The sequence below is a fragment of the Podarcis liolepis genome (genome assembly GCF_965112155.1).
Source record: "Podarcis liolepis genome assembly, chromosome: 6".
NCBI lineage: Eukaryota > Metazoa > Chordata > Lepidosauria > Squamata > Lacertidae > Podarcis > Podarcis liolepis.
In genome coordinates, this window is record NC_139559.1 from 13254061 (window position 1) to 13269605 (window position 15545).

The window sequence follows — 15545 nt, forward strand, 5'->3', positions numbered from 1 at the left end:
CATTGTTTCACATTGAGCATTTTGTTGTGGAAACAGTCAAAAGGAATAGGCCAGTGCAAATTCTGAATACTATACTACATTTCCCCCTGTTTTTGTGAAAGCCACAAACTGTTTGCTATTTGCCTTTGAAATTTATAAGCCCAGCAAACATTTATTAATACATACCATACTTTTTAAAGCTACATTTGGACTGATAATTCAAAACACAATTGCTAGGGAGTAAGCCCTATTGAATACAAGGGGATCTGAGCAGGGCTCCACAGGACACAATCCAGCCAACATTTTTTAGTTTCATTGAGAGATTTAAAAGTGCTTAACTGTAGCTGGATTATGCCATATGTTTCTAAAGCACATTAGTGTAACTGTTGAAAATTAATTTTAAAGTATTAGAACAACTGTATTTTTGGCAATTTTTCATTTATGTTGACTGTTAAATATTCACATGTTAGCTTAATCTAAGGTAATCTTACAAATTGGTTTAACATTTGGTTAACGTTATGCAACTATTTTTAGGGTTCTGTATCTCCATCTCAATTATCCACGCCTAGCAAAAGTGAGGAAGAACTATGGGATGCGGAACTTCCTACTAACACACATAAATCTGGTTTGTAAATTTTGCTTTCTGAAAAAAAAAGATAAACAGCAGATCTGCAGTTTGCTATATAGACAACGGAAAGTATTTAATTTCTTGCCGTCTATTTTACATGGTCTGAGAAAACTAGTAGCTGCATATTGTTTGAAAATTGGGGCTCGCTAAGTTTCTAAGTGGATGATTGCAAATCATTACATTATTCCCGAGGGCACTTTCTTTCTTGTCAGAATACTGCTAAATGCCCCCTTTCTCATGGCATACTAAATATGATGAACTTTTTGAGCTCCAAGGAGCTGCAGAAATAAATTATGTAGCACTTCTGTGTCTTGTGATATGCACACCCTTACATGCTGTTTAGGTATTGAATTGAGCACAACTGTATAATGCTGTACTTTATTGCTGTGGTTTATAACATTTGTTTAAATATTGTCTTAGGACCTACAATACATACTAATTTCAAACGATTGTACCAGGAGGATACTGAAAGTGATTCTGATGAAGAAGGAGTTAAAAGAGAGGGAAGAAAAAGAAAGCTGCTCCCTAGAAAGTTATTTAAAGCAGATAATAGCACTTGTAAAGGTCAGCTGGAGCTGAAGTTGCTCTTTGAAATGGTGTAAAATGTACACACATCTCAACTTTCCCATCTCAGTCATTTCATCTGTAATATTAAAAGGCATTTAAGTAAAATAATAAAGGTTGGGATCTGAAGAACCACTCAACTAGTTTTTAGCTCAAGGAGGCTCTGAACATATATTTCTCCCACACACCCAGCTATATGGCTTCTGAAACTGGGCAGAGTTTCTAAAGCAGTTTTATTCAGTTGAAATAAAAGGGGGGGGGACACTGGAAGTTCTAAGGCCCTTGGGTATTCGTAAAGTAGTTATGGAAGCTCAACTGGAAGTCTCTGTTAATAGGGAAGAAACTTACTGTGAATTAAGTGTCTCCTCCTTATTTGACAGGGAGTGTCAGAAACTATATAGGTGCTTGTAACTCTATCTTGCTCTGACCATCGCTGTTGCAGTGCGTGCATGTTTTCTTAATATATATTTTTACATCATAGCATCATGTGAAATACATAGATTACAGTCACTTCTGTGGTCAAAATAAAAAAATTCCTTCCAGTAGCACCTTAAAGACCAACTAAGTTCTTCAGATATCTGAAGAAGTGTGCATGCACACGAAAGCTCATACCAAGAACTAACTTAGTTGGTCTTTAAGGTGCTACTGGAAGGAATTTTTTTATTTTGACTATGGCAGACCAACACGGCTACCTATCTGTAACTCACTGCTGTGGTTATCGTAATACATAGTGAATGGTTACAATTCAAAATGAAAACCTAAGAATGGTTTACTACAAGATTAAAGAATTGTTGCAAAAGTCAGTTTCATCAAACACACACTCCTCTTCTTGCAAGAGGAATACTTTAGAATTAGAAAGTCCAATTCTCTATCCAAGTCTTTGTCAAATGCTTCTGATATACAGTGCCACCTTATGATGAAAGGCGGAACAACATCTTCTGCAAATACAAATTGATCATTTGAATTTCCCAGCAAATTTTGTTGAAGAGCATAACAGTATTAGCTTTATTCTCTCTACTTCCTTGAACTTCTAAATGGGCTCTATTGGATGCCTTTCATATGATTGTTTTTCTGTATGAATATAAGGGGGAAAACTTGCTGCTATGTGTGATGGTAGCATACCCATCTATTTCATACATATGTTGGAAAGTCACGATTGGCAATATGTTTCCAAAATGGGGATATGTTAACAAAATTGGCTTAGGGTAACATTGAAGCTAAGCAGGTCTGGGCTTGATCAGGTCTTGGATTGATATGTATGGCACCATGCATTGAGGTCATTAATGTAACATTTCTAACCATGTAACAATTTAACATTTGCACGATCTTTACACTTTATCCATATACCGTATATGTGTATCCCGATAAATTGCTGTGTGTGAAACAGTGTTTAGGTTGCTGTTAGTTAAGATTTTATTTATTTACTTATTTTGTTAGTCACTTTATCTTGCCCAGGGCAGCCCAAATAAACTTACAACCAACCACACAAACAAAAATATCCACATAGATACATTATAACCAAAGGAGAAAGCAAATACATTAAGAAAGATCCACATCTGAAAGGCCACAGGTGGTTAAAAGCCAAAGGCCTGGTTATAGAGGAAAGTTTTTGCCTGATGCCTGAAAATATGCAATGAATGCGTCAGGTGAGCCTCCCAGGGGAGAGCAGTCTACAAATGAGGAATCACTGCGGAAAAGGCCCATCTTCATGTTGCCACCCTCCAAACCTCTCATGGAGTGGACACACATAGAAGGGCCTCAGATTATGATTGCAGGGTCTAAATCAGTTCATATGGGGAGGGGCAGTCATTGAAGTTATTTGAATAAGCACCATATATCTTAGGAAGTGCATCCATAGTGATAGGAGTATATAATAGATGGCATCTGAATCATGATACATAAATCTTTTTTATTTTTTAGTTTCTGAGAGCATGTCTCCTTTGTCCATCAATGATGCGTCTACATTTGATGGAGAAATCTGGGGTGCTGACAGTTCAAGTGTAGGGATGATGTGTCAGAAGGTTTGCAAGGAGTTTGCCAGGAAAACACAGGCGAGTCTTTTTTATTTATCCCCAATATCGTACACCTTTTATTGGTAGAATATTTAGTCTTGTTAAGAAGAAGGTTACATATAGACTTGGGGGTTGCTTTTGATTACAAATGGGGATATTCCAGATAACAACAGAAGTTATCCTGCTCTCCAAAAATATCATTATTGTTGTGTGCCCAGGCACTGTGATCCACCACCCTGCAGCCGTGTTAAATGACCACTTGTGACAACAATCGTTTTGGTTCACATCCGGCCACAGCTTTATTGATTACATATGTAAGTGGCTTTAGCTCAGGCCAAATCCTGCCTGTTGGTTGATTCTCCTCAGGGGTAAATCGTTGGTGAGGGAGCCCTATGACATTCATTAAATAGGTTGATGACTGCCTTTTGAGGAGTGCAGTGGCCCTAGCCCCCGAATGGGCATCTTGACAGGAGCACCTCCTCCAGGATCCCTTTAACAGTATACCCCATTCCCTTGATGGGGTAGGCAGAAGGCTTACAATATCCCTTTGAACCAATAACTAAGGCTTAACTGAATGCCTTATCCGCCCAAGTTGTGACAATTGCTATGAGGTAGGCGAAACCCCCAGGTCAGCCAATTGACCTGAAGGACAACCCCCCCCCCCAGCCCCGAATACAGCAACCGATCGTAATCCATAGCAAGCTCAAAATAGTATTACCCCCCCATGGTGGGTAGGATGCAGTTTAACTAAAGACCATAGTGCCAGGCATGGAGGCTGCACTCTTTAAATACCCTGGGAGCAGCCTTGAGGGAATTCCTATGACAGACTCAGTCAGGCCCGCCCCTCAGAGTGCCCGCCTCTTGATCTAGCTGCTATTGGCCAATCTACAACTGGATTCAATTCTACCTTTCCTCCGGCCAGTGGGAGAGCTAACTGTTTCCTGGGGATCTGGCTGAGGTGGCTGGGTGCAGTGGGATGCCGCCATGCCACCCACCAAAGAGGGTAAGCAGAACTGTTGTTACTAAATTTGTTACCTGCCCTTCACCAGCAGGTGACCGAGCAGGTTGCAACAATTTAAAATTCAAACAGTTAATGCAGATTACAATCACAGGAGTAGGATAGGCTCTGAAAAGGCATATCTCAGATGTCAAAGGCCAGGGTAAAGAGAGAAAAGAGAATTCATTGTCTGTGTTCTAGTACAGAATATTCTGGCCTTCCATGTGCTTGTCATTGCTTATGAAATGCTTCCAGGGGATAAATCTGTCACTTTGCTTTCATGCAATCTTTTAAAATGGCAGCTGGAGTATATTTTTTCCAGAGTTCTGGTTTTTAAAGCATCGTTTTGGGAAACCTTTCAGGAGGAATGGTGTGTGGTTCTTATATGGAAGGGGTGGGAATTGACAGGACATAATTTTTGTTTTCTCTTCTGTTTTTAGAGCCGCTCAAAGAGAATGGACAATTTTACAAAGCAGTCATTGAAAACAACTCACCAGCATTTGGATGCAATGAGTAGTGAGTTACATAAGTGCAGGTGTGTATTGAATAATTGCTCAAAAATGAATGTTCTGCTGCATGTATTGTGTATTTTTCTTTTTCTTTGTATTTTTGCAGGACCAAACAGCTGGAACATCTTCATTCCTGTCTCATGAAAGAGCTTGAATGTTTTGAAAAAGATTCACAGGCTTTGAGAAATATGGAGAAAGACTTCTCAGTAGGTGTTTCTACTCACAGAAATATTAAACTACTTGAATTACTTGCTGTGATTTGAATGTAGGGCATTTAAAAGTACTTATGAACATGGAGAAATTTAAAGGGGGTTCCTAGACTGGAGGTATCCCTCCCAGAAGCCTAACAGAAAAAGATGCAGGCTCCAAGTAAGAAGATAGCCCTTTATTGAAATACAAATGAGCATAGGGACAGTCTCAAAGATTAGGAGGCTGCAAAGGACCGCAGCCAAAGCAATTTCTCTTGCACACTTCCAGATTATACACATTATTTCCATTCACTGCTTAAAGGATCGCAGCAATCTTAGCATTTGCCACTCAATGTCATCATCCAGGACCAATCAAAATCTTTTAGCTTTCAGATCAACCCTCTTGATGATTTTATGTAATTACATATAATAATTTGTCAGTGTCTTTATTAAGACTTTGACTAATGTTCCTATTCATTAAATGTCTCCCAATATCTGCTTTCATCTGTCTAAAAAACAGTTCGAGATTAATCACAATTGTCATGCCTAGCTGATCCTCTTTTCATTCATAGAATGGTCACCGTACATTCTAATAGTTTATTCTTTTCAGTGCTCGTGAATGAACATTTGCTACCAGCAGGCTATCACTTTATTACAGGCCTTTCCCCAGGTCTTAGGTATAGGTAAAGGTACCCCCTGACCGTTAGGTCCAGTTGCAGATGACTCTAGGGTTGCGTGCTCATCTCGCTCTATAGGCTGAGAGAGCTGCCGTTTGTCCACAGACAGCTTCCGGGTCATGTGGCCAGCATGACTAAGCCGCCTCTGGCGAACCAGAGCAGCGCACGAAAATGTCGTTTACCTTCCCGCTGGAGTGGTACCTATTTATTTACTTGCACTTTGACGCGCTTTCGAACTGCTAGGTTGGCAGGAGCTGGGACCAAACAACTGGAGCTCACCCTGTCATGCGGATTCGAACTGCCAACCTTCTGATCAGCAAGCCCTAGGCTCTGTGGTTTAACCCACAGCGCCACCTGCTCCCCACAATTAGCAACATAGTATAGTGTTAAAACAACAGATTTTAATAGTAAGAGCCAAAATAAGTAAAAAAAGCAAGGCTTGTTTCACATGTGAAAAACAGGATTTCTTATACTGATTTTTATTTTATTTTACTTGCAGAACTTTTCAAAGCAGCATTTTGAAACATTTAGTACTTACAAGAAAAATGAGCAACAGAGGTTAGTGTGCTTTCTTATTATTGGAGCACAACAGCGCACTGCATCTTTGTTGTTGCAACTACTTTTAATGTTACACAGGAGTACATGGTGCTTGTGAGGACAAGTTTTTCCCCTGTGTCAAAGCAAAGATACTTAAATGATCTTTTGATCTATATTCTCTTAGATTTCAGAATCTTAAAACTTCATTCGAAAAGAACATGTACCATACTGCTGACGTTGAGGAAAGCATTTTTACATCTGAGGTATGTAATTTCTCCTCCTGCTTGACAGAAGGGAAGCAGTTACAGTGTACCGCTTTTAATGCCTGACTATAAACATCCCAAAAGATATACCCAACAAGACTCAATACATATGAAAAATACAAAAGCCCTCTCATGGTGGAGTTCTCCTTCCAGTAGTATTCTTCTGTCTACATTGTTTTTAGAAAGTGGTTCATATGCTGCCTTAAAGGGGGCCTAAATCTATTTTTTAAAAATAGAATTAAGTAAAATAAATCAAGGACCAATTTCAATAGTAGCTAATTGGGTGATGTCGTAAATATGAATTCTAGACCTTTCCTGAGAATTGGTGTACCAGTACAGCAGTCTGAGTTGACTGAATAAATCATGTGTTTTCTGCAGGTAGTAAATGCAACAGGTAGCTGAGGACAGCCTCAGCTCCCTGGTTATGTATATTACCTCCTCCTGCTTGACAGTGGTATCTCGGGTTACATACACTTCAGGTTACAGACTCCGCTAACCCAGAAATAGTACCTCGGGTTAAGAACTTTGCTTCAGGATGAGAACAGAAATCACACGGTGGCAGCGGGAGGCCCCATTAGCTAAAGTGGTGCTTCAGGTTAAGAACAGTTTCAGGTTAAGAACAGACCTCCAGAACGAATTAAGTTCTTAACCCGAGGTACCACTGTATACATGTGTTTGTTTTGTTAAGCCCTCACCTGTGGCTCCTAGAAGCTGTCAGCATGCAACAGTGGCCACACCCCAGGAAATGGTTTTGACTGGCCAGTTAAGCCAATGCATCTCAAACCCTCAATGAGTTAGGGACTTCCCTGCATGTGAAGACAGGCTCTGGTGGATTGAGTGGATGAGATCAATAGTGAGCCAAATGATCAAGAAGGCAGTTTCTGAACATGCTGTAGAGGGAAATGGGCAGACTGGAAATGGTCAAACTGGAAAGGTAGCCCATCTAGGAGAAGGGAAACTCTGATCCTAAGCCTCCGCTACCTTGTGGATATACTTATCTGTGAGAAAGATTTCTGGAGTGACCCCCCAAGGAAAAATCCATACAAACTGTGCTGCAGGACATGTTTGAGAAAGGGAATGAAGCCTGCATAAACCTGGAGTGGAGTCCCTAAGATGGTTGAATGGTGTCTTGTAAGCCAGCAGCCAAGCTGGTGCCAAATGTATCGCTCTGCTTTCCTTTGGACCACATCAGCGAGGCTGAGAGAGATCTTGTCATCTGGGCAGCCCAGGACCTCCATACACATTGCCTGGGCTTGCTTACCGGGGGGGGGGGGTCACTTCAGTGCTATTAACACAGCAAAAACAACACAGGAGGCAGTTGTTACAAGTTACCATTCTCTGCAGCCACAACTTTGCCCCCAGAAGTGCACTTCATTGTCTTTCAAGACAGTTGCCAAGAATGTGTTGTGTTGAATTTTGCTAGTACCTGTTAAAAACATAATGTCTGGAACACCCCTATAACACCTACTCTGCTATTATGACATGAAACCTTCCCCAGGCTCCTGCTTCTCATATTTCCAGAGATAGTGCAGTTGAGCAGGAGCACTGACATCTGCCTCCCCCTGTTGTTTAGAAGGGTGCAACTGGTACGTGGCTCATTAAGTAATTAAAGACATTTGTGAGACCAGCATATGCATCCACAAAAGTAGCTCCCTTGTGACTTGTGGCTTTGGCTTTGCTTCCTTTCAATGAATCTCTGCTGGCAGCAAATAATTCTGCCCCAGTTCTACCATGTGTTTGGAGTTCTGAATCATTCTGAAAAAGAGTTGCAGCAGAGATTATGACCCACCTCTGTGTTGGGTCTGCATGATTCACTTGCTTGCTACCAGTCAGCAGACAAGCTAACTTAGCCTTGCAGACACCCACAACAGTGAAACATGGTAGGTGGCCTCTTCTGGGTAATTTTCTTATAGAAACCTTTGCTAACAGTGATGCTTGCTTCCTAGTTTAATTCTGATGTTTGATATTAGGTGTGGGGAACCTCTGGCACTCCAGGTGTTGCTGAGTCCCAGAAAGCATCTGGGGGACCAAAGGTTCTCCACTCATCGTTTAACTGATGTGCATGGAGGGCCACAGAAAGGCAAAGGAGAATGAGAGAACCTATTTTGAAACTGCAAGAAGACGGCTTAGGACTTCTGATGCGTTTGATCTTCTTGCAGTCCATGGGACTCTCAAGAGTCTCAAAGGAGACTCAGCTTCTGCAGCTTTAGTCAAAATTAAAAAGTGAAAATACACCAAATTTTTGGTTTTATTTTAGATGCAGCTAATGAAAGATGACATGAAGGGGCTCCAAGAAAAATTCCTTAAGGAAATGGTAAAAATAAAATTATATCTTCATTGTACATTACTTTAAAACAAAGTTCTTTTGTTAAAATATTTTAAAAGAAATAAAACCTAACTTAATGACTTTTTTTTCCACAGCATGAAGAAGAATTGCTTAATGTTCGCAAAGGACTACAGTCACTCTTTATGGTAGAAGATAAAAACTTCTAACGTGGTTTATGATGTAAATGCAACAAGTTAAAAGAGACAACATGTTTGTATTGCATTTTGGTAATGTGAGTGACCCATCATTTCTGTAATGGGGTTTCTTTCTACTTGTTGATTGGATGTAATTATAGAGAGCAAACAATTTACATGAAAATGATATTTATAATTATTGTAATTTATGTAGATAAAGTATTTTTATGTTAAGTGATGTTTTGCTTTTAAAAGAAATTGTGTTCTAAAAGGAATTCCAACAATCGAGGGATTTTTCTAAAATACAATGCCCAGCTTAAGTTAGTCATGAGTTAATTTAACTGGAATGGGGCCAATTCTTTAAAATTAGCTGTGATTAAATCCTGCTTAAACCAAGAATTAACTGTACTTTAAAAAAAAAACTTCCCATATGATGAGCAAAGAAATTAGGTCTTTGGATAAGTTCATATTACTATTGAAAATAGGAGAGATCATATGTATGCATTGCAAAATGCAGTCTGTAATTAGAAATTCTGTAGCAGTTAAAGAGAAATTAGATGGTGTTCATGCAAGTTTAATCCAAGTTATCTTAGCTTCCAGCTGGAATTTCTTATAACCCAAACATTTCTAAATGTGTTCTTTAACTGTTTTGGGAATGTATATTTAAAATTACAAAAATGTACATTTTAGAAAATTAAAATAGATTCTGCAAAATATCAGTAGAAGCAAACCGTTACCCTTTTTCCACCACCTTGAGCCAGTGATAAAAAGGAATCCACATACATCTCATTTACTGCAGTTCTATAGAATAAAGGTTCCCAGTTGGTGCTCCATGGAAGCACTATTCACATAGCAAAAACTACCATAGATATATCAAAATTCCCAAAAGTAGGGGGTCTGTGGCTTGGCTTTTGAAAAACAGGTAGTCAACGTATGTAGCTTCTTGGGAGCCACTGCTACAGAATATAAATATTCCACATACTGAATTTTATAGAATCCTAATTTGCTATTGCAGATTCTAACCGTATCTTCTCCCGCGTTTATTTAGGGTTATTTATTTTTTTAAATTCTACTGCTTAATATTGTCAAAATCTCTTAAGTGGTTTGCATGAAAACAGTATTTCCTAAAAATGAACAGCTGAGCAGTGCATGACACCCCCCCCACACATTAAGAGTTGGATTCCAAGAAACCTTGGGTAAACATACAAGATTTTAAGAGGCATTTAAAGGTCATTAGGGTCTCTACCTAGGGACGCGGGTGGCGCTGTGGGTAAAAGCCTCAGCGCCTAGGGCTTGCCGATCGAAAGGTCGGCGGTTCGAATCCCTGCGGCGGGGTGCGCTCCCGTTGTTCAGTCCCAGCGCCTGCCAACCTAGCAGTTCAAAAGCACCCTCGGGTGCAAGTAGATAAATAGGGACCGCTTACTAGCGGGAAGGTAAACGGCGTTTCCGTGTGTGGCTCTGGCTTGCCAGAGCAGCGATGTCACGCTGGCCACGTGACCCGGAAGTGTCTCCGGACAGCGCTGCCCCCCGGCCTCTTGAGTGAGATGGGCGCACAACCCTAGAGTCTGTCAAGACTGGCCCGTACGGGCAGGGGTACCTTTACCTTTTTAGGGTCTCTACCTTACAAATTACTAAAGAGAGGGCATTTCAAAGGTGTGATATCACACAGAAGGCTTGCTTCCACAGTGTTAACACATGACACTCTGCTGGTCATAGAATAGCCAGCATTAAATATTAAATATTAAAGATCTTTCTCTGTACTGGTAGAGGCAGTCTCCTAGATATCCTTCTCCCTCCCAGATTGTATTGTAAATGTGCACCACAAAACCTTGAACTTTGTTTGGTAGCTAATAGGCATCCACTTTGTATCTTCAACGCTGGTGTGATATGTGTAAAGTCAGGTGTACCAATAAGCACCCTAGCAGCTATGCTTTGCACTACGTGCAGCTTCCATACACAGCACATTACATTGTGAGGTTAGCAATATATGGACTCCCGCGGCAGGGCTATCACTGTCTAGGAACAATTGTTGGTGGCGCACTAAATGGAAATGGTAATGGGTACTCCAAGCTGTTGAGGTCACAGTGACCACAGTGATAGATCTATGTACCTGCTCCCAGTTACCTGGTAACTGCCCATCCATATGTTCCCTACCTTGTCTCCGTCTTCATTTGTAGTTTTTTAGGTCTCAGGACTGCACCCAGGAACTGATTTAGGACTGCTCCTGATTCAGATTTTGCAGACACATACAGTTGTGTGTTGTCAGCATATTGGGGTCACCTTGCACCCAGTCTTCGTTTTACAATCCCCAGTGGTTTATATACGTATTATATGCATTGGGGGAAAGCATGTCCTGTAATTCCATCAAAGTGGGTTCAGGGGCTGAGATACAGTCACTCAATATTACTCTCTTGAACTAAACCCTTGGCAAATGCTCTCTCTCTATATATATAAAAAAACCACAGTGAGATATTCTGTAGAATCAACAGGGTCACATTGCCCTTGTTCCTCTCCAAGAATGCCATTCATAAGAGTGACCAAGCCCCAGACTGGACCTGAACCTAGACAACAATGGGTGAAGGCAATCAATTTTATCCAAAATCATCTGCAGGTGAACCACAACCCCACTATCCCTTGCCCAGAAAAGTTGCATTTGTGACGGGGCAGTAGTTGGCATCAACCTCTGGCTCTGGCATTTTTTTAAGGAGCAGCCAAACCAACACCTTCGAGGCAGCGGTGACCACTTGAAATGCAACAAAAACTTACCTACACCCTGGATTCACCCAACCAACCCTCCATGGCTGACATGAATGAGCATGCAGTAGGTTGAGAGAGCATGTAGCACTGTGCCCTGCACAGTTGCAAACATCTTGTCCTCATCCTCCGAAATCAAAACAAACTGACCCTACAAACTGACAAAATTGGGCATCTTAACAGCTACTGTGTCAACAGCAGCTCTTGAGTTTAGGTGGAGGTGGGTGATTTTGTCCTCAAGCTGGAGGCTATTTTAGTTCTGATGCATTAACTGTAATAGCAAACAGCCAACATTAAGTATTGCTTTTCTTTCAAATATTGAATGATAGCTTTCATTTATTCAGATGTAAAAGTATTAATCTTTTCCAAGGCTGATGATAAACCAACTAAGAATTCTTTGATCAGCTAACAGTCCACTTCTCTAACTTGTGAGATAGATCTTTATGTGATTTTTTTTCCTGTTCATTGGAAAATGCTGTCCTCTTATATGCAGTTGCTTCTTATCCTCACTAGGTGGTCCTCGTGAGATTTTATTCTTACCAACCTAATTGATTTACTGGAGAGTACGTCTTGGAACTGACAAGATGTACAAGTGAATTTGCTATTTTTTGAAAACACACTTTCTCTCATTTATGTGAATAATAATAATATACATTGTATACTTCCTTCACTTCTTGAGCAGTCCACATTTGGAAATATACTTGTGTTCACAAGAGTATGAGGGACAAAACCTACATCTAACCTACGGAGCTGTTTGTGCCTGTTCGAGATGGCGAGAGACGAAATGCAGACCCTCTTCTTCCTACTCAAAAGCTGCCTGGCACTGTCTAAGCTGACAGCATCAACTATCTGTTAGGCCATGCACGCCGTTGTGTTTGCGTGAGTGATTTGGCTTAAGTTATTAAACTTTACATTTTTACAAAATCTTGAAGCACATGACTAGACCCAGGAAAGGGCAGTGACAGAGAAAAGCATCCACTGCTGCAGTGAGAGTTGTGGGATCTTCTGGTCCCAATTTTGAGGGTGTGCAGGGGAGAGGGAGAGGAAGTTCTGTTGTGCAAGTGTGGCTACAGCATACGGCCCAGTAGTTCTCCATGTCCATGATACTGTGCTCAATCTTTAAATGTTCAGGGTTGTTTTTTTTTTTGAGGAGACTGTTGTTTTTACACTTTGTAACAAGCCATGAATTGGGAAGATCCATCATTAATACATCAAAAGGATTTTGTCGGCTGTGATTTCAATACATAGTATCCTGTAGGGATTTTTATTAGTATTATTCATTTATTTTTGCACTGCAGTGCTCCCAATTAAAATAAATTGTGTGGAAGGAAAACAGAACTGTTCAGCAGGCACTTAAATGCACCATAAAATCCATTGTTTTTAAAAGGAATGATTGGCCATCAATCACATTATTAGGGAAGGGAATTACTCGTGCACATAAAGACCAACATAGTTATTTAGTTGAACACTTGTCCTCGAGGGTGAGTAGCAGAGAGTCAAATAAAATTATTCCAGTAGATTAATTCAGTAAATGGTATGATTTTACAATATGTTGTATCAAATTTTCCCCCCTGTGGCTTATTCTTCATGCCTTAACTCAGGCCAACTGGTAATGTATTGCGGCTGATCAGCTGTTTTTGTGGTCTCAAGCACATAGAAAAATTACTAGGTTCAATTCGTTTCTGGCTGGGTTGTTGTATGTGACTAGATGAATCTGCTCCGAGGCATCATTAGTCAGTGCACAAGGACTTGGAATGTGGCGTGGCAATTGCTGCACCCCTGCCACATCCACAAATGCATATAGAAGTGGGATGCATGTCAGTGATTCCCGACTGCTTTGTGCAACAGAGCTCAATTCCATAAGTGAGTTCAACTCAGTTTACAGTGGTACCTCGGGTTAAGTACTTAATTCATTCCGGAGGTCCGTACTTAACCTGAAACTGTTCTTAACCTGAAGCACCACTTTAGCTAACGGGGCCTCCTGCTGCTGCCGTGCCGCCAGAGCACGATTTCTGTTCTCATCCTGAAGCAAAATTCTTAACCTGAAGCACTATTTCTGGGTTAGCGGAGTCTGTAACCTGAAGCGTATGTAACCTGAAGCGTATGTAACCCGAGGTACTACTGTACAATGTTTTGTATTCCATGATGGAAAGTGAGATATAAAAGTACTAAAGGAAGGATTTCCCACCCCCCCCAGTAGCTACAAATTGCACCAGTGCCATCCCGTATTGGGGCACTTCTTTATGTAGCCTGAGATCCTCTTCCAGGAAGTCTTCATTTTAGAGAAATCTACTTAGAATTGTAGAGTTGGAAGGGACCACGGGGATCATCTAACCTGCTGCAATGCAGGAATCTATTGCCCCAAAGCGGGGCTCAAACCCACGACCCCGAATTAAGAGTCTCATGCTTTACTGACTGAGCTATCCCAGCAGTAATCATAGAATCTGTGAAAGATGGGAAGAAACTGAGATAAGATCTTTTCTTCTAAGATCCCCTCTCCCCTGCTAAATACCACCAAACATGGAAAACTGGATCTGTTTTCTGCAGTAAGTAATCATTTAATTAAAGAAAATAAGAATAACAGGAGCCCCCCCCCAAAAAAAAAACGCCGCAGCTGTGTTTTGTTAGACATATATAAAAAAAGGAAAGAAACCGTAATATAGTAAATCAATTTGTATAACATGAAATTAAGTGTTTTATACAAACTAATTGTGATAAGTTCCAGATGTCTTGTCACCATGATAATACTGAATGACGATGTGCACCATGTCCTTTATGTCAGAGGCCTTGGAATGGTAAAAAAGCCTGTACATGCACAACATCTCCTTTCCCAAGATATGCTGCAATACAGTTTAATAACAAGTAACAAAGGAGAGCAATGGGTTCCTTTTTGATGAGCTCGACTTCAGTCATTTCCAGCTAATCCTCCCACCCAGCAGGTGTTGTTGTAGCTCCGAGGCGAAGTCCATCCTCTGCTAGCTGCTCCCTTTTAAGTGTGTGCTGCAGAGACCGAATCTGCAGAGTCCCTTCTTGAACGTGAAACATCAGCTTGTCATAGACTGAACCTCAAGGAAAGACCTTCATCCTTTCCCTGATGCATGTTCAGTAGTGGTATCAAAAAAGTAGACAAATTCTTCTCAGAAGAAAACCTCTATGGCCTGTGGAATCTGCAGGTCAAAAAGAAGGCGGAGAGGACATTAGTGGCAATGGCAGTTCTTCAAAATTATATCATAATAAAGAGTAATTTGTCAATATGCCATCATTTAGGGGTGTGAATTGACAGACATTTTGGTTTCCCTTGAAACCGTTGACCAGTTTGGCCTCTTAAGTTTGCTTAAGAGGAGAAACCCCCAAATTCACTTTGAATTTCATTGTAGGACACACACCTTTAGCTTGTCAAAAGATGTCACCTGCAGCCTGCGACATTTCACTAGTTATTTGCTTCTCTCAATATCTTGGAGGAACCTCCAAAGTCACTTTGAATTTCACTGGAGGCAGAATTTTGGTAGCAACTCTAAAAATAGTTTTCCCCCCAAAATGATTCAACACTATTAGAATCAATAAAATGTGGCTAATATGAAATATTCAGGATCGTGCTGTCCTCAAAATTCTTTTGATTGGTTTATTTTGAGCAAACTGGCCAAACAGGCAATATTGCAAACATGGGTTGCAATATGAAAACATCCATTTATGCACATAATGCTGGAAGAATTATAAGAATTGCACATAATGCTGGAAGTCTTTGCAGTTTTCATTGCTACAGTTATCACACTTAGGTACTTGACCAGAATTCCATACTAGATCAAAAAGTTGGCCAAGCAAGGGAATAGGCTCCAGATTCACAGGATATAAGCGGCTGAATCAGTACTTTCATGTAAATTATAAGTTACTACTTTGGAAATGCTGGCTAGTGTTCACCCAAATTAGGAGGATTGAGATTTATGTGCTCTAAAAGTTTTTCAAACCAACCCATACCC

The 15545-nt window shown here is 40.5% G+C and overlaps 2 protein-coding genes across 7 annotated transcripts in view; one reads left to right on the top strand and one right to left on the bottom strand.

The window, feature by feature from the left end:
* The window catches only part of SYCP2 (synaptonemal complex protein 2), a 46450-nt gene extending 36919 nt beyond the window's left edge, over positions 1-9531 (top strand). For all 3 annotated transcript variants that reach the window (XM_083507324.1, XM_083507326.1, XM_083507325.1), the window contains exons 36-44: positions 514-604; positions 1028-1171; positions 3092-3222; positions 4621-4715; positions 4796-4895; positions 6054-6112; positions 6276-6354; positions 8612-8668; positions 8776-9531. In XM_083507324.1, the coding sequence (XP_083363450.1) occupies positions 514-604; positions 1028-1171; positions 3092-3222; positions 4621-4715; positions 4796-4895; positions 6054-6112; positions 6276-6354; positions 8612-8668; positions 8776-8847 (828 nt within the window). In that variant the 3' untranslated portion in view covers positions 8848-9531. The remainder of the gene's footprint in view (positions 1-513; positions 605-1027; positions 1172-3091; positions 3223-4620; positions 4716-4795; positions 4896-6053; positions 6113-6275; positions 6355-8611; positions 8669-8775) is intronic.
* The window catches only part of PHACTR3 (phosphatase and actin regulator 3), a 224129-nt gene continuing 217815 nt past the window's right edge, over positions 9232-15545 (bottom strand). For all 4 annotated transcript variants that reach the window (XM_083507495.1, XM_083507494.1, XM_083507496.1 and 1 more), the window contains 2 exons: positions 10435-14735; positions 9232-10060 (listed from right to left, as the gene is read on the bottom strand). In XM_083507495.1, coding sequence (XP_083363621.1) covers positions 14720-14735 — 16 coding nt within the window. In that variant the 3' untranslated portion in view covers positions 9232-10060; positions 10435-14719. The remainder of the gene's footprint in view (positions 10061-10434; positions 14736-15545) is intronic.